The sequence below is a fragment of the Mobula birostris genome, chromosome 1 (assembly GCF_030028105.1).
Source record: "Mobula birostris isolate sMobBir1 chromosome 1, sMobBir1.hap1, whole genome shotgun sequence".
In the NCBI taxonomy this organism is placed as follows: domain Eukaryota; kingdom Metazoa; phylum Chordata; class Chondrichthyes; order Myliobatiformes; family Myliobatidae; genus Mobula; species Mobula birostris.
In genome coordinates this window covers 156,615,665-156,638,549 of record NC_092370.1, presented here as the reverse complement: position 1 = coordinate 156,638,549, position 22,885 = coordinate 156,615,665, and the positions used below count along the sequence as shown (strand labels likewise).

The window sequence follows — 22,885 nt, the reverse complement described above, 5'->3', positions numbered from 1 at the left end:
ATTTGCGGAAAACAGCAAATTATGTGGGGAAGAAAAGTAGAGAAAAGGATCCACCAAGGATAGGGTTCCTCTTGTCCTCACCTACCACCCCACTAGCTAACACATCCAGCGCATTATTTTTCGTAACTTCCGCCATCTCCAACGGGATTCCACCACCAAGCACATTTTTCCCTCTTCCCCGCCCCCATCAGGTTCCCCCTTCCCAGCCCTTTATCTTGTTCACCAATCAACATCCCAGCTCTTTACTTCACACCTCCCCCACTCTCGGTTTCACCTATCACCAACTACCTTGTATTTCTTCTTCCTCCTCTCCCCCACCTTCTTACTCTGACTTCTCATCTTTTTTCTCCAATTCTGATGAAGGGTGTCAGGCTGAAACATCTTTTCCATGGATGCTGCCTGTCCTGCTGAGTTCCTCCTACATTTTGTGTGTGCTGCTTGGATTTCTAGCACCGGCAGATTTTCTCTTGTTTGAGAAAAGGATACAAGCAGTTTTTAGAGAGATGTGATAGAGTAAGTAATGGGGCAAAAGGTTAGAAATGGAATATGGGAAAATGTGAAGTTCATTTTGGAAAGAAGACCAGTATTACATGAATGGAGAAAAATCATGGAAAGCTGTAACATAAAGGGATTTGGAGACCTTGTGTATGAACTGCAGAAACCCAGCACAAATGCAGAGCTAATTTGTGAAGATATAAGGAATATTGACCTTTATTTCAATTATTTCTGCATCTGTCTAAAGCTCATCTAGAGTACTGTAAACAATTTTGATCCCCCTACATAAGAAAAGGTATTATTTCATTAGAGATGGTTAAGAGAAGGTTCACTCAGATGCTCTTGGGTATGAAGGGATTATCTTATGAGGAAAGGTTCAAAGTAAATTTATTATCAAAAAAAGTATACATCACCATATATACATCACCAGGGGTCCCCAACCTTTTTCGCACTGCGGACCGGTTTCATATTAACAATATTCTTGCGGACCGGCCAGGGGAGGGGGGGGGAGGGGGATAGGGTTGCCGTCAAATACGTTGGGTTTACACCGACAAAGACTACAATGACCATGAAGCCTTGCGCGGGCACCAGTGCGCATGCGTAATTTGCGCACGCGTGTACGTGCCGATTTTTTTCTACAAATCAGTTTTGGCGACTCTGTCGGGGGGGTGTAAATCACGAACGCAATATAGGTGATAAGTGGCTAATACACTCAATTTCATTTCTAAAAGAGTCTGTCTAACAAATTTAATATTAAACACACAGCGCATATTTTCCTCGCATGAATATAGCGATAAGTCAATTATCAGGGGAGCTTGAAGTAAGTGTTGAACGAACTTCCAGTAGAAATGGTAGAGGCAGATTCGGTATTATCATTTAAAGAAAAATTGAATAGGTATATAGACAGGAAAGGAATGGTGGGTTATGGGCTGAGTGCAGGTCCATGGGACTAGGTGAGAGTGGGGTTCGGCACGGACTAGAATGGCAGAGATCGCCTGTTTCCCTGCTGTAATTGTTATATGGTTATATAAGTCAATAGCATCATAACATTTTAAGTAATGTTTGGATATTAAACACACAGCACATATTTTCCCCGTATGAACATATAAAATCATTGCAACACATCAATATCGCTGAATCAGTGGGAGCCCTGGGCTTGTTTCCCTGCAACAAGACGGTCCTATCGAGGGGTGACGGGAGACAGCGATACTTGAAGGAGGTTCCTTATGTCCAGTCTATTCCGCAATTTAGTTTTCGTTGTATTCATTGCAGGGATATGTTGGAAATGGAAGCAACGTTTTCAGTGCTTTCGTGGCTATCTCAGGATATTTAGCCATGACTTTGATCCAGAATGCTGGCAGAGATGTTATGTCAAACATGCTTTTCAGCTCGCCGTCATTTGCAAGCTCAAAGAGTTGATCCCCTTCCCGATGACGCGCGGGTCATGACCTCGCGTGCATTCAAGCTCAATAGTGAGCGTGACAGGGAATGAGGAAAGGTGCAGCTGACTCATATCGCCAAATCATATCATTTCTTCGCGGCCCGATGGTTGGGGACCGCTGCCATATACAACCCGGAGATTGATTTTCTTGCAGGCATTCTGAGTAGAATAAAGAGATACAATAGAATCAACGAAAAACTATACACAAAGACTAAGCAACCTGTGTGTAAAAGGAAGACAAATTGCAAGTACAGAAAAGCAAATGATAATGTTAGTATTAATAATTAATAAATAAATAAACAGACAATACTGAGAACATGAGTTGTAGAGTCCTTGAAAGTGAGCCCATAGGTTGTGTCCAGTGTTATGGTGAGTGAAGTTATCCACTCTACTCATTGGAGTTCAGAAACATGTGAGGTGATTCTGTTGAAACGTGTGAGGTTGTTGTGTGCCCAGACAGGATGAATGTTGAGAGGATTGTTCCTCTCATCAGAGAATCCAGAACCAGAAAGCATGGTCTGAAACTGAGGAGAGGCCATTTGCAACTGAAATGAGAAAAAAATTCCTTCTGTGAAGGTTGAGAGTTTTTGGAACTTCCTGCCACTGATAGCTGAGAGGAAGGTTGTACTTAAAGGCGGAGAGCGATAGATTTCTGTCAGTATAGGGGAATGTAAGAGGGTGTCAGATCAGCCATGTTATTGAATGGTGGAATAACCTCAAGGGTAGATTAGTTTATTATTATCACACTGAAGCACAGTGGAAAAACTTACCTTGCATACAGATCGATCCATTACAGCAGTGCATTGAGGTAGTACAAGGTTAAACAATAAGAGTGCAGAATAAAGTGTTACAGTTATGGAGGAAATGTACTGCAGATAGACAATGTCATAATGATGTAGAATAAGGTTAAGAATCCATCTTATTGTACTAGAGATCAAAGGGAACATGCCAAGTTTCTATATCCTCTTCCTTGGCTCTAGCACCAACGTGGATGGTCCAGGACAGGCCACTAATGCTGAGTTCAACTCCCAGGTACTTGAAACTCTCAACCCTCTCAACTTCAGCACCATTGACATAACCAGGAGCGTGTGCACAACTCCCCTTCCTCAAGTCAATGACCAGCTCTTTTGTTTTGCTGACATTGAAGAAAAGGTGGTTATCATGACACCATGTCAGTAAGTGCCCTCCTCCACGACCTGGATCAACACGTTGACGTCATATGAAGGCTTGCGTACTTCAAGGACTCTGTCAGGCGATGCCAACTCAGGGCCACCCATATTGGAATGGCTGCGGATGAGATGCTAGATGAAGATCGATCCAACCTCTGCTCCTGAACAGACAGACTCGCATCTCCCCCTCCCGGACCACACTTCAATTAAAAATGTGAATGCCATACGAAACAACAAGTAGGCTCTCTATCTCCTTGATCTACTCCGACTCATCATTATTTGAGGTATAGCCCACCACGAAGGTATCATCTGCAAACTTGTAGATGAAGTCTGGTCACACAGTCAATCTTGACTCTATAGGGCAAAGAGCAGGTGGCTGAGATGTGTCTTGTGGGACACCAGTGCTGAGGATAACCAATTGTGCTCTATTGGTCAGGATGTTAATGATCAAAATAAAGTGTTGAGTTGCAGGTCTAGGAGTTTCAGGATGAATTTCCTTGGAATTATAGAATAAAAGGTGAAGCTTTAATCAATGAGCAATTGTCTAACTTGGATGTCTTTCCTAAACAGATGCTCCGTAGATGTGTGTGGGGCTAGGGAGATGGCAGCGGCCGAGACCTGTATTGATGTTAGGTGAATTACAGTAGGTTGAGATTGTCAAGGAGACTGCATGACTTACTTTTGAGAGGATGATGATTGTGAGAGGGTGCACGTGGCAGCTGATGTCCACATTCATGTTTTCCCCATAGAAGTCACTGAACAGATGTTTTTAATTCGTGTATTGGTACTCGATGGTTTGGACCACAAATGAGGCTTTGAAACTTGTACCACATATTCATTTTGCTCATCCCTGCATACTGACCACAGGTTAAATTAGTCAAACTAGTTCACAGGGACCTGACCAGAAAGTGCCACTTCAGTGCTGCAGGACTGAGAGGATGGACAGAGCATATTCAGGGAAGTGGTTACCTGCGATTATCACGTCAACATTGATGAAAATGCAGGAATGGGGACTGGTTACATAGGAAAGTGCATTGAGAACATCATCGTGATTAAACACTACACTGTCAAGGCAAACCAGAAGCCATGGCTGACTGTAGAGGTTCATGCACTGCTTAGGGATCGGGACGTTGCCTTCAGATCGGGGGCTCAAAATGACTCTATGGTCAGCAAGAGTTGCGCTCTCTTGTGTCGTTAGGAAGGCAAAGCATGAGTACACATAGAAAATCAATTATCACCTTTGTGACACCAGGGACACCCGGCGCATGTGGCCAGCTCTACATACCATAAGCGATTGCAAGTCCACCCTGAGCATCAGTGACTGTCCCTCCCTTCCTGGCAGGCTGAAAGCTATCTATGTACAATTTGATGAATGATGTGACATCAAGGAAAGCCCCCTCTCTTCCTGAGGAACAGGCACCCAGTCTGGCTGCAGCCAAGGTGAGGAGAACCCGAGCCAGGGTAAACCCATGCAAAGCTACAGGACTGGACAACAGACTTGGTCAGGTGCTGAGGGACTGTGCAGCCCAGCTAACAGAGATCTAAACGGACAAGTTTAATACCTCTCTGAAACAGTCCACTCTCCCTGCAAGCTCCAAGGCAGCTACCATCATTCCAGTGCCCAAGAGAGCAATGGTAACTGGTCGAGATAATTACTGCGCAGTGGCACTGACTTCACCAGGCATGAAGTGCTTTGAGGGGTTGGTTATGGATTGTATAAAATCCAATCTTCCAACTACATTGGACCCTTTCTAGTTCACCGACTCCTCAAATCAGTCCACTAATGATGCCATAGTCTTGGCCTTCCACTTCACCTGCCCCACCTAGAAAACAATGCCTCATGCACCAAGATATTGTCCATCGACTTCAGCTTGGCATTTAACATTTTCATCCCTCAGAGGCTGGTGGGTAAAATGTCCTTGTTGGGACTCAGTACCCTTCTCTGCACTGAATCTTGAACTTCTTGACTCCAGACAGTCCAAGTTGGCACCAACATAAAAAACTCCATCACACTGAGCACAGGTGACCTCCAGGGTTGTGTGCTCAGTGTGCTGCTGTTCACACTGCTGACTCATGTCTGCACTGCCATATCCAGCGCACACCACATCACCAAAGTCGCTGATGATACTACAGTGGGTGGGCTCATCGACAACAATGATGAGTCAGCATACAGAGAAGAGGTAGAGAGGCTTGATAAATGGTGCAAAAGCAACAAGCTGAGTCTCATCATGGACAAGACAAAGAAATAATCATGGACTTCAGGCAGGCACAGTCAACCACTCTCCATTGCACATCATTGGCAGTGCCATAGAGAGAGTGAAGAGCTCAACATCCACATAATGGGCAATCTAACCTGGACTCACAGCATCTCACTAGCCAAGAAGGCACTGCAGTGTCTACCCTTTCTGAGGAGACTGAGGTGTGCAGGGCTCCCCGCCCCTGTTCTAACAACTTTCTACAGGAGCACCATCAAGAGTGTCCTGTATGGTACGAAAGCTGCAAGGCATCAGACTGCAAGACCCTACAGAGGATAGTAAAAACTGTCGAGAGGATTATCAGGGTTTCCCTCCCTCCTTCCTCCCCCCCTGCCCCCAATTATGACATTTACCAGGAGAGTTCCAGACAAAGGGCCCACAGCATTGTTAAGGATCCCCCACCATCCATCCCACAATCTCTTAGACCCGCTACTGTCAGGAAAGAGGTACAGAAGCATCAGGACTAGCACTGCTAGACTGGGTAACAGCTTCCTTCCTCAGGCTGTGAGGCTATGGAATGCCCTGCCACTTAAAACCTTGTAGTCATAAATACATTGATTATTGCCCCTTCACTTGGAGGGATCGACTCCTTGATATGGATGTGTTTCTGGTTGCTAGATATGCCCGGTAATTCAGCCAGTGAGTCATTTTGGTGAAGATGACTCTTGCCAGTGATGATTAACAGGTGTACATGTGGGTGTACATTTTGCCTGCTTTCCTTTTCTCTGACAAATTAGTGATGTTGCTGCCACAGCAACAATGCTTGCAAATTCAGTCCAAGCTTGGGATCTTTCTTCTAACTAGGCTGTGTCTATTGATCATTCCTTTAACCAACAGAATAATTAGAGGGATTCTGGAATAGAGTTGCTCTGTATTTGATTAATTATCTTCTACCTTCTACTGTTTATATTTGAAAAAATCTAGTTGCAGTAGTCTTGTCATCAAATCTATAACAGCAAAATGTAAAATTGCTCATGTAAATTTGCGTAATTGATGGTTATTGTAAAACTGGAATATTTTTATTCCTTTAGCGGTATATCAATATTATATATTGTCCACTATATCAGAATCAGTTTTATTATCAGTGATATGCAAAATTTGTTTTGTGGCAGCAGTACAATGCAAAAACATAAACATACTATAAATTACAAAAATAAATAATGCAAAAACGAAAGGAATAACAATATAGTGTTCACTGGTCAGGGGCTATTCAGAAATCTGACGTGAAAGGAGAAAAGCTTTTCCTAAATCATTGAGTGGGTCTTCAGGCTCCTGGACTAACTCCCCAACTATGGTAAAGAGAAGAGGGCGTGCTCTGGTTGGTGAAGGTGATGGATGCCACCTTCTTGAAGGTGTCCTCAATAATGGGGAGGATCTTTGGCTCTAATGGAGCTAGCTAAATCTTGCAATCCTCTGCTGTTCCTTGCGAGCCTGTGCACTGCAGCTTCCATACCAGGCAATGATGCAACCAGTCAGGATGCTCTCCACTACATCTCTAGAAATTTGTAAGTGACATACCAAGTCTTCTCAAATTCCAGACTCATAACAAAGTAGTGATGCTGACGTGCCTTCCTCATGATGGAATTAATGTGTTGTATATTTTGATCCAGAGAAAGATGTATTAAACAATCCATACCAAGTTGTGACACAACCTTTTAAAATGGTCCATCATATTTCCATAGAAATTTACAAGAGTCTTGGAAGTAGAAGTAGAGCTGCTGGCATGTCTTTTTCATGATTATATCAATATGTTGTATGTTTTAATCCAGAGAAACTATAATTGGTAACCTGCATCCTATATTTTCAGCGAACTGATGGCGATGAGCCAATCCTCAGTATGTGTGTAGCTGTGAAGAAGAAACTGCAACTGTACAACTGGCGTGGTCGAGAGTTCCAGGAAGCACAGGTGAGGATATCTCAGTTGAGGGAAATTCCAGCAAGATAACCTGAAGTCAAGGTAGACATTAGCATAAGTTTCTCTCATTTCTAGTACTTTCTACCCCCTTCCTCCCCCCCCCATCCATTTTTTCATTCTGGTTACCCTTTCTCTTTCCCTCCCCTGCCCATCACCTCTTTTCTCTTTCTTCCATGATCCACTGTTCTCTCCTGTTAGATTCTTTCTCTACCCCCTTATCTCTTCCACCTAACCTCTCTCCCAGCTTCTTTCATCAACCACTCCTCCTTCACCCATGCACCTTCCCCCTCACCTTGTCTCGCCTATCACCCATGCACCTTCCCCCTCACCTTGTCTCGCCTATCACCTGCCAACTCTTTCCCTCCCCCACCCCACCCCCAGCCTGCATAATGTGGTTTCTGCTCCTTCCTGTCCAGTACCAGTGAAGATCTCACCCCCTCCATAGATGCTGCCTGTCTTGCTGAGTTCTTCCAGTTTTTGTATGCATCTTGCTCTAAATGCAAGCTTTTATGATCAAGAAGATCAGAATCAGATGTATTATCATTGACTGAGGTGATGTGAAATTTGTTGTTTTGTGACAGCAGTGCAGTGCAAAGATGTTACCTCAGTTAAAATTATAAAACTATAAAGTGGAAAAAAAGAAAGGAATAATGAGGGTTCATCGGTTCATGGACGATTCAGACAGAGGGGAAGAAGGTGTTTATGATTTACTGAATATATGTCTTCAGGCTCCTTCCTGATGGGAATAATGAGAAAATACTTGGTAACATAGTGATAGATTTTTGCCTACTATATTTCTGCTCTTCTTCATTTGTTCTACATAATTTAACTTCTCCAGCTTGTTGTTCCATCATTAATCTGACCTTAAAGTTTAAAGACTAAGTGACGTATGTAATACTCATAAACTGACAGTGTATTAACCATTGTTTATCAATTGCCTCCTCTCATCTATGAACAGCTTGCACAAATTTATGTACTAATGTGTTCAATGAAATATTGCAGACAAATTTAACAGACTTTGAGGCAAAAGGAGTTTATGAAGAATGGAAGAGAGTGCAGCATATTCTTAACAACAGTGGTCTGCTGTCTCAGTATGCTTCAATTCTAAATGAATTACATTGAAGACATGTTTTGTTGTTGTTGCAGGCAGATTTCAGTGTTCCCGATGTTCCCAAATCCATGGCCTGGTGTGAGAATTCCATTTGTGTGGGCTTTAAAAGAGATTATTATCTTATCAGGGTACGTAAAATGTAGGTCACTGATTACCAGAATTGCGGTTTTTGATGGAAATTTGGTACAGTATATTTGTAACTTGATTGTAGAAATTCTTTTAATGTGCAGTTGATAGCCTTGTGTGAAGGCTGAGATATTAAACTGAGCATGGACAGTAAGAACTAATGTGCGTTCCACGATGAATTTGCTTTATCAGTAACCCAACAATAATATTTTAATGATCTCTGAAGGTCAGAATTAAAGGAACAGATGTAATGGAACTGCTAATCAAAATGTTAGGTGGTGGGGTGGAGATGAATCTCTACCAAAGGAGGTGTAAGCAGTGGGTGGATGCGCGGAGTGGACGGAGCAAGACCCTGTTCCATCTCCCTGTTCCAAAAATCAATTTAATATATGGTCCCCAGATAAGGGACGTTAGCCTGCAGGTCACCCTTGGGCTGCTTTAGCCCCCCCCCCCCTCCCCAATCAGGGACACCTGAAGCCATGGGAGCAGGTGATAGGTGGTCATACGAGCAGCTGGTGCATATCACTAGTCCTGGTTGTGCAACCACTGATGTCAGGCAATCTCTGAAGAGTATGGATAATGGCTAGGGTCACCCATCTTGTAAAGACACCGTCCAGAAATTTGCCAGGAACAATGATGGTCAGGATAGATGAAAGAGCGTGATCACCTACATCATATGACACGACACTTAACAATAATGGCTAGAATATTTATCCAGTAAATGGAGAGGCAGGTGCTCAGATTGCCAAGTTATCTGTTATTGTATGAGAATATGGTTCAACATTATAGGAAGTGGGAAACTTGTTTTTTTAATGTATGTTTGTTAGCCTTTGTTCAGTTTAAAGCCATCCACAAAAGCTCAGTTTAAAGATAAATGTGCTACATATATATATGAAGCAAGTCTTTAAGATCTAAAAATTGCTGAGTATTATCTTGCTAACCTTGCACCTTATCCCTGATTCTTTTTTCAGTCTTCTCCAATTAACTATGGCCATTGATTTTCTTTTGTTGAATGGTCAACCATTTTATTGCTTCTGGTGACCGTGCAGGTTTCATGCAGAGCTATATTTGGAGCATTCCACAAATTTGGAGCAACGGTAGCCTAGCGGTTAGCTTAATGCTATTACAGACCAGGGTTCAGTTCCCGCTGCTGTCTGTAAGGAGTTTGTACGTTCTCCACATGAGCGTGTGGGTTTCCTCTGGTGCTCCAGTTTCCTCCCACAGTCCAAAGACATACGGGTTAGTAGGTTAGTATGAGTGTCAATTGACAGTGCCAGAAGGGCTTGTTACTATGCTGTATCTCTGAATTAAAAAATAAATAAAAATAAAGGCACTGTTGTCTTTACTTAACACTATTTAACTGAGTATGAGTTACCAGGGCAGCACAGGTGCATATAACAGACTTTGATGAAACCATAACATTGCTGTAGTTTACAATAATTCAGAGAATAAAGCATACATTACATCTCCCTCCTCTCACCTCATAATGTATTAGTAACTACTAATTCATTCAGTTTTTCCCAAAACATAGTATCAATGTTCTTCCAACCCAATTTCTAAAATACTTTTAATATGGTCATATTCATCTAGTCCTGAGTGCCAGAGCTTTCAAAAACCATCATGGCCAGCTGACAGCACACTATGAAAAAGAAAGCTGAGTAATCTTTGGCTGAGGGTAATGTAAATTGTTCTTCTTCATGCCCCTATTCTGAGCTGAATGGATAAACAGCAGATGAACGTGATTTTCAATTTAAGAAATGCCCTCATATCCTTCCCACAATCTCTTTGACCTCCTGCCGTCAGGCAGAAGGTACCACAGCACAGCATTAGAACCAGCACTGTCAGGCTGAGTAACAGCTTCTTCCCCCTGGCTGGCAGACTTCTTAACAGCCTGCTACCACCCAGCACACAGGAACACCCTGTCTGAATGCCCTGGCACTCCCCAACTCAAAGGCACGCTCTTATCCTGTACTGGTCAGTTTTCATCATTGATTGCTGCTGCTTCATATATATGACTGCTGTTTCATTATGATAGTGCCAGTGACATTTAATAAGCGTGCACCCTGCACTTTATGTCAACCTGTCAATCTTCAGGCCATGTCACTCGGGGAATGATGCTAATGTTATTTTGTGATTCTGTGTGCAGGATTGTAACTATATGTGCTGTGTGTGACTATATGGACTGTGTTTTGCACTTTGGCCCCAAAACAACCATGTTTTATTTAGCTATATATGTGTATGGTTGAATGACAATAAACTTCAAAGTTCAAGATAGGAGCACAGTTAAAAGAATGAATGTTTCTTCGAAGCATACTAGCACTCTAAGATGACTCCACATGAATACTTGTAGGTGATTCTTTCTGCCTGTGTCTTCATTTGCTTTGTTCTTCTGTCCAAGTTATATAGAAGTATGGCATGTAACAAACCATTCAACGCAACTCATCCATCCTGCCCACCAAGTTTACCTTGTACTTATCCAAATGACTTTTAAATGCTGTTATTTTAGCTGCTTCAACCATTTCCTCTGGCAGCTCATTCCATAAATGCACCACCTCTGTGAAGAAGATGCTGTAAGTCTCTTTCAGATCTTTCACTTTAAACCTATGCCCTCTAATTTTTAGCTTCCCTTCCATGGGGAAAAAGCCTGTATGTAATCACCTTCGCTACACCTGTCATGATGTTATACAGCTCTATAAGGTCATTCTTCAATCTCCTACATGCCAAGGAATAAAGTCGCAGACTGCTCAACCTCTCCCTATAGTCCTCATTGAGGGATCAGAGGTGGAAAGGATGAGCAGTTTCAAGTTCCTGGGTGTCAGCATCTCTGAGGATCTATCCTGGACCCAGCATATTGATGCAGTTACAAAGAAGGCATGAGTTTTACGAAATTTGGTATGTCAACAAAGACACTTGCAAATTTCGACATATGTACCATGGAGAACATTCTAACTGGCTGCATCACCGCCTGGTATGGCATGGGAGGCACTGCACAGGATTGAAATAGCTAGTGCAAGTTGTAAACTCAGCCAGCTCCATCATAGGCCCTAGCCTCCCCAGCATCGAGGACATCTTCACGGCGTGATGCCTCAAAAAAGCGGCATCAGTCATTGAGGAGCCCATCTCGCAGGACATGCCCTCTTCTCATTCTTACCATGAGGGAGGAGGTACAGGACTTGAAGATACACACTCAACGTTTCAGGAACGTCTTCTTACCCTCTGCCATGACTGATTTAAGGCCAGCATGCTAAACACCTTCTTCACCATGCTGTCTACTTGACACCGTTTTCAGCATATCATATACTTGTACTCTTGGGTCCCTCTGTTCCATAACATTTCCTAGGGCCCAACATATAAGTCCTATCCTGGTTTGACTTCCTGAAAAAGCAACACCTCACACTTTTCTGAATTGATAGGTATTTGCCAATCCTTGATCCACTTACTTACCTGATCAAGATTCCTCCCCCCCACCCCATAATTTTTGATAAGCTTCTTTCACTGTCTGCAATACCACCTATTGTAGTATTATCTGTAAACTTATAAACCAGGGCTTGTATATTCACATCCGAATTGTTTATATAAATAATGGACAATAGAGGTCCCAGGACTGACCCCTGTGGCACACCACTAGTATCAGGCCTCCAATCTGAGAAACAACCTTCTAATGTCACTCACATGCTCCAGCCAGTTGCAGGTTCAAAGGTTCAGTGTTTTTCTAATCTGTGGCAGGTGATATAATAGCATTTAGTTCTCTGTCAGCACAGTAATCTAAGCGTAACATGTACACTCAGTTTAGGGCATTGCATGAATTCTTCATGTCACTACTTACTAGAAAAGGATTTCAGAAGTGTTGCTGTTAGTATGCCCTGACCATAGATCAGTAAGTGATTCAAATAGAGGTTGTTATCTTGTTGTTCCAAACTTGCTAGCAAAGATTTCATGAGAGGAGGGATATGAAGGATGGGCTTGTTATCATATAAAGTATTGCCTGAATTCCTGGTATTTCCTATCCCTTAGTTATACATGCACACACACAGACAGACAGTCAAACAGGCATGCACACACACACACACACACACACACACACACACACACACACACACACAATGTTTCACAATTACGGACAGAAATGGACAATAGTAGTATATAATTTGAAAATACTTTACAGTCTCTATGAGAATGTACAATAAGTAGTAAACCATTTGCATTATTAATATGAATGAAGACTCTCTTTTTAACAAGTGAAGATTATATTTTTGTGGGATAATCTAATTTTGAATCAATAACATGCATTTTTTTTTCTTTGCAAACAGTTAGATGGAAAAGGTTCAATCAAGGAACTTTTTCCGACCGGGAAACAACTGGAGCCTCTCGTAACTCCCTTGGAGGACCAAAAGGTGGCAGTTGGGCAAGATGACTTAACAGTGGTTCTGAACAAAGATGGAATCTGCACTCAGAAATGTGCCCTGAACTGGACTGATATCCCTCTTGCTATGGGTATATAAAATTTAAATTATTCCTTGTTTTTAATCTTTTCTATTAATATTTTCACAGGATTCCTATAAATGTTAGTATTCGGAGAACTGCACAAGGATGGAAAATGATAGATACAGCCCATTCAGAGCAAATTGTAGCACCAGATTTGTACCTCAAGAAGAATTTGAAAAGCTTAACGATATTTGTCATTTTTCTTTCCCAAATAAATGTGGAAGCAAGATTTCCATCCCATCCCCTCACTCTTGTTATTTTCTGAATATTCCCATCTGCAAAGACAAAGAAGCGAAAGAACTAAAAGTGACAAGAGGAAATATTTTTTGCATAGCAAGTAATTATGGTATGGATTGGCTACATAATTTATCTTCTTAAGAGGTAATGAATCCAAAAGTAGACAAACAGTTAGAAGTAGTTACACTTGCCCATCATTTTTGTTCCTGATTATTGTTGTTGAAACTTTCTCCACAACTAGTTTAACTCAGTACAGTATCATAGACTGAAGGGCCTTTTCTTATGCTGGACTCTTCTATGTTCTACTCAGGTTAAGTTAGTTACTCTGTAGTTACTGCACAATTATTTATTCAGCTTTTTTTCAGATGAGCATCCCTCTGAATCTGCAATTATCTTCCCATGCTAGCTTAAGGTGCTTCCTGAGCAAGTGATTTATCTAGGAAGTGAAGCCAGCCTTTCTAGTACGTTCTCTTTATTATATTTTAGCCCACCCGGAATCTCAACTATACCTCCAGCTGCTGACACTCCAGCATGCTCATTTTCATTGACCTTTCTGGATATTTCACGTTGATATTTGGCCTGGTGTAGTTCCCAGAATCAATTCCAGTAATACCATCTCCTCATTGGGTTACAGTAACTACAGATAAACTTGAGTTCTCTTGGAATACACTTCAGAAACTCCTGTTCAAACCTTTACCTCTTTCCTCTATTCTCTCCTAGCTTCTGAGTAACACACACAAAATGCAGGAGAAGCTCAGTAGGTCAGGCAGCATTTATGAAAAGGAATAAACTATTGACGTTTTGGGTCAAGAACCTTATCAGGGCTGGAGTCAATCTTTTTATTATTGCCACATGTAGCCCACCTACTTAGTATTCTTCCTCCCCCAGGGTTGAGGTCTGGTGTTTCTGTAGCTCTGGGTTTTTATGGGATGGGCTTGCTAGCCTCATGCCCAACCCTCCTCCTTTCACAGCTGGGCTTGGGACCCTCCGTGGCTGTGTTATACATTTCTCCAATTTCCCTGTAGGTTTGCTGTTCATTATCCTTCTGAATAATTGGTGGTCTTTAGAACTAACTGGAAGTATGAAGGCACAATTAGCATTTTTACACTCTAAACAGATAAATTCTGCCCTTGGTCATTCTTGGATACTGTTCCCTCCAGCACACAGTATACCCTTTTCTCAAAATAGTCATCAACACCCCCTCCCCTGCCATCCTTCTCTCTTTCCCTACTGGTTCGGGCACGTTAAAGTGCTGCACACTTGACCTTCACGGGGTTCCACATTGCACTGGAATCAGAAACAGGTTTAATATCACTGGCATATGCCGTGAAACTTGTTAACTTAGCAGCAGCGGTATAATGCAAAACATGATAATATAGAGAAAAAAATAAGAAATAAATAAGTAAATCAATAAATCATTACTGTAAGTGTGTGTGTGTATAAAATTTAAAATGGTGCAAAAACAAATAATATAAAAACAACAAGAAAGTGAGGTAGTGTTCATCGGTTTGATGTCCATTTAGGAACTGCACGGCAGAGGGGAAGAAGCTGTTCCTGAATCACTGAGTGTATGCCTTCAGGCTTCTGAACCTCCTTCCTAATAGTAACAATGAGAAGAGGCCATGTCCTGAGTGATGGGAATCCTTAATAATGAATGCCGACTTTCTGAGGCACCGCTCCTTTAAGATGTCTTGGATACTATGGAGGCTAGTACCCAAGATAGGGCTGACTAATTTTACAACTTTCTGTAGCTTCTTTTGATCCTGTGCAATAGCGCACCCCCCCCCCCCCCCCATACCTGACAGAGATGCAGCCTGTCAGTATGCTCTCCACAGGGCATCTGTAGAAGTTTTCAAGTGTTTTAGGTGACAAACCAAATCCCCTCAAGCTCCTAATGAAACATAGCCGCTGTCTTACCTTCTTTGTAGCTGCATCGATATGTTGGGACCAGGTTAGATCCTCAGAGGTCTTGACACCCAGGAGATTGAAACTGCTCACTCTCTCCACGTCTGATCCCTCTATGAGGATTAGTTCGTGCTCCCTCGTCTTACCCTTCCTGAAGTCCACAATCAGCTCTTTGGTTGAGTGCAAGGTTGTTGCTGTGACACCACTCAACTTGCTGATATTCTCTCTCCTGTACGCTCTGGTCTCCATCTGAGATTCTGCCAACAGTGGTTGTATCACCAGCAAATTTGTAGATGGCATTTGAGCTATACCTACCCACACAGCCATGGGTACAGAGAAAGTAGAGCAGTGGGCAACATCGTTAAGGTGCACCAATGTTGATCGTCAGTGAGGAGGAGATATTATTACCAATACACACTTCTAAATCCTTTCCTCTTGCACTATCCTTCCAGCCATAATTTGTCTGGTGTATTTCTGGAGTCATACAGTACCAAAATAGGTCCATTGATCTTTTATATTTATGTCAACTATGGTAACCCTTTCCACGTGCTTTCTGGATGCCCTGATGCATGGATTTAGAGTCAACTTGACTTCCTGATGACTGATCGCTTACCTTGCATTCTATTTGATTACTTGACAATTGAGCTTAACTCTATATTCACCAGGTCTTGATATGTGCTGTCTAAGTATAAATCAATGAATAGTTTTATTCCCTTCCAGTCTACGTCACAGATGACATTGCCAAACTGTAGAATAGCAGATGATCAGCTGTGGGTAGGTAATTCAGCATTATCCATGAATTAATACTGAATCTACTGTGGAGATCTATGATTTGCTTGAAGAATACTTAACAGAGGGGATGATGAAAAATGGATCATAAAAACACTGTAAAGGAATTTCCAAAATTTCTCAGTGAAAGGTGTTTCTCATGACTCATATCCACTTAATTTATTTATATTTCCAATAGAACATCAGTCTCCTTATATCATAGCCGTGCTGCCACGATACGTAGAGATTCGTACCTTTGAGCCACGGCTGCTGGTACAGAGTGTGGAGCTGCAAAGGCCCCGGTTTATCACATCTGGAGGGTAGGTGTGCACTATCCTTTCACTACTATATTATATTCCAAATCAGATGCAAATTACAAAGCAAGGAGGGCATCAGCAGGAATTTAATCTTTTCGAGATAGACATTATAACTTGTCCAAGAATTGCAGCATCTCAGTTAGAAACTACCCTAATGTCTCATTCCAGATTATTAACAGTGCAGATTAGTTTGAAATGTAGGGATACACACTATAAGAATGATATTACCCAGTACAGGTATCCCCTGCTTTTCGAAAGTTCGCTTTACGCCACTTCGCTTTTACGAAAGACCTACATTAGTACCTGTTTTTGCTACCCGAGAGAAATCCGAAGAGGATTTTCACTTTTATGAAAAAAGGCGAAAAGCGAAAATAGCATTCAGCGTTTGGTTTGCAGCGAGCTGTTATAGAGGCAGCGCGCACCCCGGGCAGTGAGAGTGGCGCCAAGCTCCTTCCCCGGGAACTACACTCAGCATCTCGGCATCAAGCAGCCATAGCTTTGAACTGTGTCTGTGAGCATCTGTGCTTTATCTCGATTTATTTTGTGCATCCGTTAGCAAGATGTGCCCTAAGGTATCAGAAAAGCCTAAGAGAGCTCGTAAAGGTGTTACGCTTAGCGTAAAACTGGACGTAATTAAGTATTTCGATCGTGGTGAACGAAATAAAGACATTGTGCATGCGTTGAACTTGCCTGCGTCCACCATTCGTACTATTTACCCACAGAGAGAAAGAGTCTTGAAAGCTGCCAATGTTACTATTGGTTCTGCTAATAGCAAAGTGGTCTCTTTTAGTAGGCATCCAGTAATGGATAAAATGGAAAGTCTATTGCTTGAGTGGATTGATGGGTGTACAAAGCGTGGTATTCCGTTAAGTTATCTTATACTTGAGGAGAGATTAGTCAGTCTTTTTAATAAGCTGAAACAGAAAACACTGGACGATGGTGATGAAAGTTGTGTTATCATACAACAAAACAGTATAAAATGGAGTAATTCTGCGGATGAATTTCCATCAAATCTTTCAAAAGATTTATCTTCTCTGCTCCTCTGCCATACTTCTGTTTTCCTTATTAAAGTACTTGTCCAATTTCCTTTTATATCTATTTCCATCATACCTTTGGGAACTACTTTACAATCCGAGCTATTAAAATCTGTCTCCACCAGTCATCATCACAAACATTGCAAAATTTCTCTAATCTATCTTTTAGCCTCTCACCACAGAGGAGAACTATCCAATAATCTAATAACATTCACTAATCAGTCCAATAAATGTAATCCATTATCACTGGTAAATCTCTTTTATATCTAATTAAAAACCTTTAGTCTTATGCTATCATTATTCTAAAATGAATGAACTACTAGCCTAATTTCCTATAATCTATGTCCGTTTATGAAGCTCAGAATCCAAACATGGAGCACTGGCTGTGTATTGATGATGATTCTTTTGGCTAAGTGTATCATCTCACAGTCTCCTACACTGAATTTCAATTGCCATTTGCTTTCCTACCCCATCACTGCATTAAAGCCAACTGCTACCTTTCCTGTTCTTAATAATACTTCAGCATTTTGCTGCCTGCAAATTTTGAAATTATGTCCTACACCTTTGGTCTAAATGTAAATTGATAGATTGATCTATTATTGTCTCATAAACGAGGTACAGTGGAAAAATGTTGTTTTACAAACATATCACTTTATCACATTAGTAATTTGAGATAGTATAACAGAATGCAGAATAAGAGAAAATACAATGCATATAGACAATAAGGTGCAAGGCCATGATGCAGTACGTATATTGCAAGATCAAGGGACCATCTTATTCTACAAGGGAAATGTTCAATAGTCATATAACAGCAGAATGGAAGCTGTCCTTGAACCTGGCTGTATGTGCTTTCAGGCTTTATTATCTCCTGACCTATGGGAGGGGGTAGCAGAGAAAATGACCAGGGGGGAGGAGGGGGAGGTGGTGGCTTTGATTATGTTGGCTGTTTTATCAGGGCAGCAAGAAGCATAGACAGGGTCTATGGGGGAGGCTGTTTCTAGTGATATGCTGAGCTATGTCACGCAAAAAAATGTTGAACAAGGGGGGAACGCAAGTGTATATCTTCCTCTTAATGGAAGATTTAATTCGTGTTGTATTGTTATTTAGGTTTTTACCAATTAAGTTCTCCATTAATGCCCTGTGAACATAAACAAGTGTTTGTGCTCTTCACTGCACAAAATTGTAACGTTGAGTCAGGTTTGCAGGTCTGGCAAGTGAGACAGAAAACACTGACTACAAATAATTATATTGTTCATTTATTTATAAACAGTAAAAATTCAACCAAACATTCATGTTCCCCAAGTTATAGACACTACAAAGTTGAATGTTCAACAAGCGTACTTTAATAAACATACATTCAACAAACATACTTAGCTAAAAGTGCGCACAGAGCATGCCTTCCCAGTGGTTATGTGCACCCTTGCCTTAAACAAAGGAAGAGAGAGCAAGCCTCTTCCACGTGTTATACCTGAGATATTTGAACTGGACACCAGGTGACTAACCAATGGGAAAAGCAGCTGCAGTTTCTAAACTAACCAATCATGACAGAAGCGACTTTCAGCAACCGGAATAAGCCATGCCCCCCACCACCACCACAGAGGACCCAAGTATATTTGCATTCCTTCTGGGATTTTTAATTTGGTGCTGACCTGTAAATAAATGTACCATCAATGCAGAACATTTCGAAACTCTTCTAAAATTCTACTTTTTTAATTTGGCCTACTTTTAGGATTACTTAATGTCTGTTTATATAATTTAGTATATTCAATTACATTTTATTCTATATAATGTTTGCCTTTAGTTATTGATTTTAAGTTTGTTTCATATTCTATGACTATATTGATTTATCGTTACAACCTTTGTAAAGCAGTTTGAGCCTACATTTTGATGTATGAATGATGCTATATAAATAAAGTTATTATTAATATCAATTTTCTCCCTGTTTGTAAACTAATAACATCTTTTTGTTGCACAGTACATCTAGCAATCTCAGAGCCTCCTTTTTTTCTTTCACTGTGTAATTATTATTGTCATTAGCTATAAGGCCTATATATTTGAATATCTGTATAGATTTGTTGACTTCATTGAAATCATGCAGATTTGTTTGGATCAAGAATGTAAAGGCAAAATACTCATCTGAAAGCTGTTTTACCTTGCATTCCTCCTGTAGAAGAAGGCTGAATTTCTTAATTTCACAGTCAAAGAGCTTCTCTTCATTTGCTTATTATTAATCTGGAAGCTGGACAAATGTAGTGTTTTCATCTGTCTCTCTACCTTTCTCACCTGCGGGCCACATTTTTTTCTTCCCAGGTCTAATATTGTTTACGTAGCTAGTAATCACTTCGTGTGGAGACTGGTACCTGTTTCAATTGCAACTCAGATTCGACAGCTTCTTCAAGACAAGCAATTTGAACTAGCTTTGCAACTTGCTGTAAGTATTTATGGAAGTTAACCTCTGGATATTGCATGTTTTTTTAAATTACTGTTAAAATACAGTGAATATCAACTTGCATTGCTTGTCCTTATATCTCCCTGATGCAAGAGGGTATGATGATCTTAGCTTTGATAATACCCTTGATTGCTGTATTTAATGTACTTAATTAAGTGAAATGGCATGCTAATTGTTTGCAAATTAATGTCTTCCTTATGATTTTGAGATGTCCAAGATATTTCAGACTATTCTGCATACTTTATATTGGGAACTAAAAAATGTAAAATGATGGAAGCACACAGCAGCTTGGGCAGCGTTAATGGAAGGGGAAATACAGTTAAAATCTAGCCAAGCGCCCTTAGTCAGTCAGAACTGTGAAAGAGAGAAAACAAGGTGGTTTGCATTTGCAGTGAAGGTTGGAAAGGATGACACCAAAGATAAGATCTAGTAAAATGAGGCCAAAATCACAAGCGATTAAGTTGTACAGATGTTCCATTTGATGGGTTAAAGGGGCAGTGTGTGTGAAAGGGAGATGTACTGCTGAGCAACACACACAAAATGTTACAGAAACTCAGCAGGTCTGGCAGTATCTATGGAGAGGAATAAAGAGTCAATGTTTTGGGCCAGAACCCATCATCAGGCCTCCAGATAAAAGGTCTCTGCCTGAAACCTCAGCTTTTTATTCCTCTCCATAGATGCTGCCTGATCTACTGAGTTCCTACAGCATTTTGTGTGAGTTACTCTGGATTTCCAGCATCTACAGAATTTCTTGTGTTTATGCATTCCTGAGGCTCTACAAGGTATTGATCAAAAAACATTTGCAGTATTGTGAACAGTTTTGGGCCCCTTATCTAAGAAAGGATGTGTTGGCATTGAAGAGGGACAAGAAGGTTTCTGGGGATGAAAGGGTTAACATGTGAGGAGTGTTTTATGGCTCTGGATCTATACTTGCTGGAGTAGAGAAGAATGAGGGAGAGTATCTCATTGAAATCTATCAAATATTTAAAAGCCAAGATAGAGTGGACATGGGGAGGATGTTTCCAAGAATGGGAGAGTCTAGGGCCAGTGGGCACTGCCTCAGAATAGAGGGAGTCCAATTAGAACAAAGGTGAGGAGGAATTTCTCTAGCCAGAGGTATTAAACCTGTGGAATTCATTGCCACAGATGACTGTGAAGGCCTAGTTATTGGTTAATAGTCAAAGCAGAGGTTGATAGGTTCTTGATTAGTAAGGGCTTCAAAGATAACACAGAGAAGGCAGGAGAATGGGATTGAGAGGAAAAATGAATCAGCTATATTAGAATGCCCTAATTCTGGTCCTATGTTTTATTGTCTTATGGTTTCATAGCTTAATTTCTTCATGTTTTATTTCACTGACTTCCATCTAGAAATGGTGAGTGGAGAAGAAGGTGGAAGATTATAACATATGATGTTAAGGCATCAGACAAAGTCAGGAAGCAAAAGGTTGACCATGGTACAACTAATATTGTGAGTCGCATATATTTTAATGCAAGAAGTATTGTAGGAAAGACTGATGAGCCCAGGGCATGGATCAACATATGGGAAATTGATATTGCAGGCATTAGTGAGACTTAGTTGCAAGAGGGGCAGGACTGGCAGCTCATTATTCTAGGATTCTGTTGTTTTAGACATGATAGAGCAGGAGGCATTAAAGGGTGGAGGGATGGTGTTACTAGTCAGGGAAAATGTCAAGTCAGGACAGACAGGTGAACTCATCTAGTGAGGCTTTGTGGGTAATACTGAGTAATAAGAAAGGTATGACCACATTAATGGGGCTATATTATAGACCACTCAACAGTCCGCAGGATTTAGAGGAACAAATTTGCAGAGATATCACAGACTTTGCAAGAAACATACCATTGTGATAGAAGGTGACTTTCCACATATTGGCTGGGACTCCCATACTGTAAAAGGACTAGATGGGATAGAGTTTGACAAATGTGTTCAGGAAAGTTTCCTTAATCAGTACATAGAAATCCCAACAAGAGGGTATGTAATATTTGATCTCTTAGTAGGGAATGAGACAGGGCAAGTGACAGTAGTTTGTGTAGGAGAACACTTTACATGTAGTGACTGCAATGCCATTAGTTTCAAAGTAAGTATGCAAAAAGATGGGTCTGGTCCACGAGTTGAGATTCTAAATTGAAGAAAGGACAATTTTGATGGTATCAGAAAGGATTTGGTAAGTGTGGATTGGGAGAGGTTGTTTTCTGGCAAAGGTGTACTTGGTAAGTGGGAGGCCTTCAAAAGTGAAATTCTGAGAGTGCAGAGCTTGTATATGCCTGTCAGAATAAAAGGCAAGGATAACAGGTTTAGGGAACTTTGGTTTTCTAGAGATATTGAGGCCCTGGTTAAGAAGAAAAAGGAAGTGCATAGCAGGTATAGGCAGGTATGAACAAATGAGGTGCTTATGGGGTATAAGAAATGCAAGAGAACACTAAAGAAATAAATCAGGAGAGCTAAAAGAAGGCATGACGATGCTCTAGCAGACAAGGTGAAGGAGAATCCTAACGGTTTCCACAGTAAGAGCAAAAGGATTATAAGGGACAAAATTGGTCCTCTGGAAGATCAGAATGGTAGCCTATGCGTGGAGCAAAAGAAATGGGGGAGATCTTAAATGGATCTGTACTTACTCGGGAGAAGAACACAGAATCTATAAAGGCAGCAGCGGGATCATGGACCCTATACAGATTACAGAGAAGAAGTGTTTGCTGTCTCGAGACCAATCAGGGTGGACAAATCCCCAGGGCCTGACAAGGTGTTCCCTTGGACCCTGTGGGAAGCTGGTGCAGAAATTGCAGGGGCCCTAGCAGAGATATTTGAAACATCTTTAGCAATAGGTGAGGTACTGGAGGATTGGAAGATAGCTAATATTGTTCCACTTTTTAAGAAAGACTAAGAATAAACTAGGAAACTATAAGCTGGTGAACCTGACATCAGTGGTGGGAAAGTTATTGAAAGGTATTCTAAGAGACCAGATATATGATTATTTGGATAGACAAGGACTGATTAGTGAAAGTCATTATGGCTTTGTGTGTTGTAGATCATGTCTAATTGAACTTATAGTTATTTGAGGATGTTACCAGGAATGTTGATGAAGGCAAGGCAGTAGGTGTTGTCTGCGTGGACTTCAGCAAGGTATTTGACAAAGGTCTTCATGGAAAGTTGGTCAGAAAG

At 41.2% G+C, this 22,885-nt stretch overlaps 1 protein-coding gene across 2 annotated transcripts in view; it reads left to right on the top strand.

Annotated features, from left to right (window-relative positions):
* Positions 1 to 22,885, top strand: part of vps39 (VPS39 subunit of HOPS complex) — a 128,547-nt gene that overhangs the window by 53,733 nt on the left and 51,929 nt on the right. For both annotated transcript variants that reach the window (XM_072264657.1, XM_072264664.1), the window contains exons 6-10: positions 7,168 to 7,266; positions 8,422 to 8,514; positions 12,823 to 13,006; positions 16,107 to 16,227; positions 19,569 to 19,689. In XM_072264657.1, coding sequence (XP_072120758.1) covers positions 7,168 to 7,266; positions 8,422 to 8,514; positions 12,823 to 13,006; positions 16,107 to 16,227; positions 19,569 to 19,689 — 618 coding nt within the window. The remainder of the gene's footprint in view (positions 1 to 7,167; positions 7,267 to 8,421; positions 8,515 to 12,822; positions 13,007 to 16,106; positions 16,228 to 19,568; positions 19,690 to 22,885) is intronic.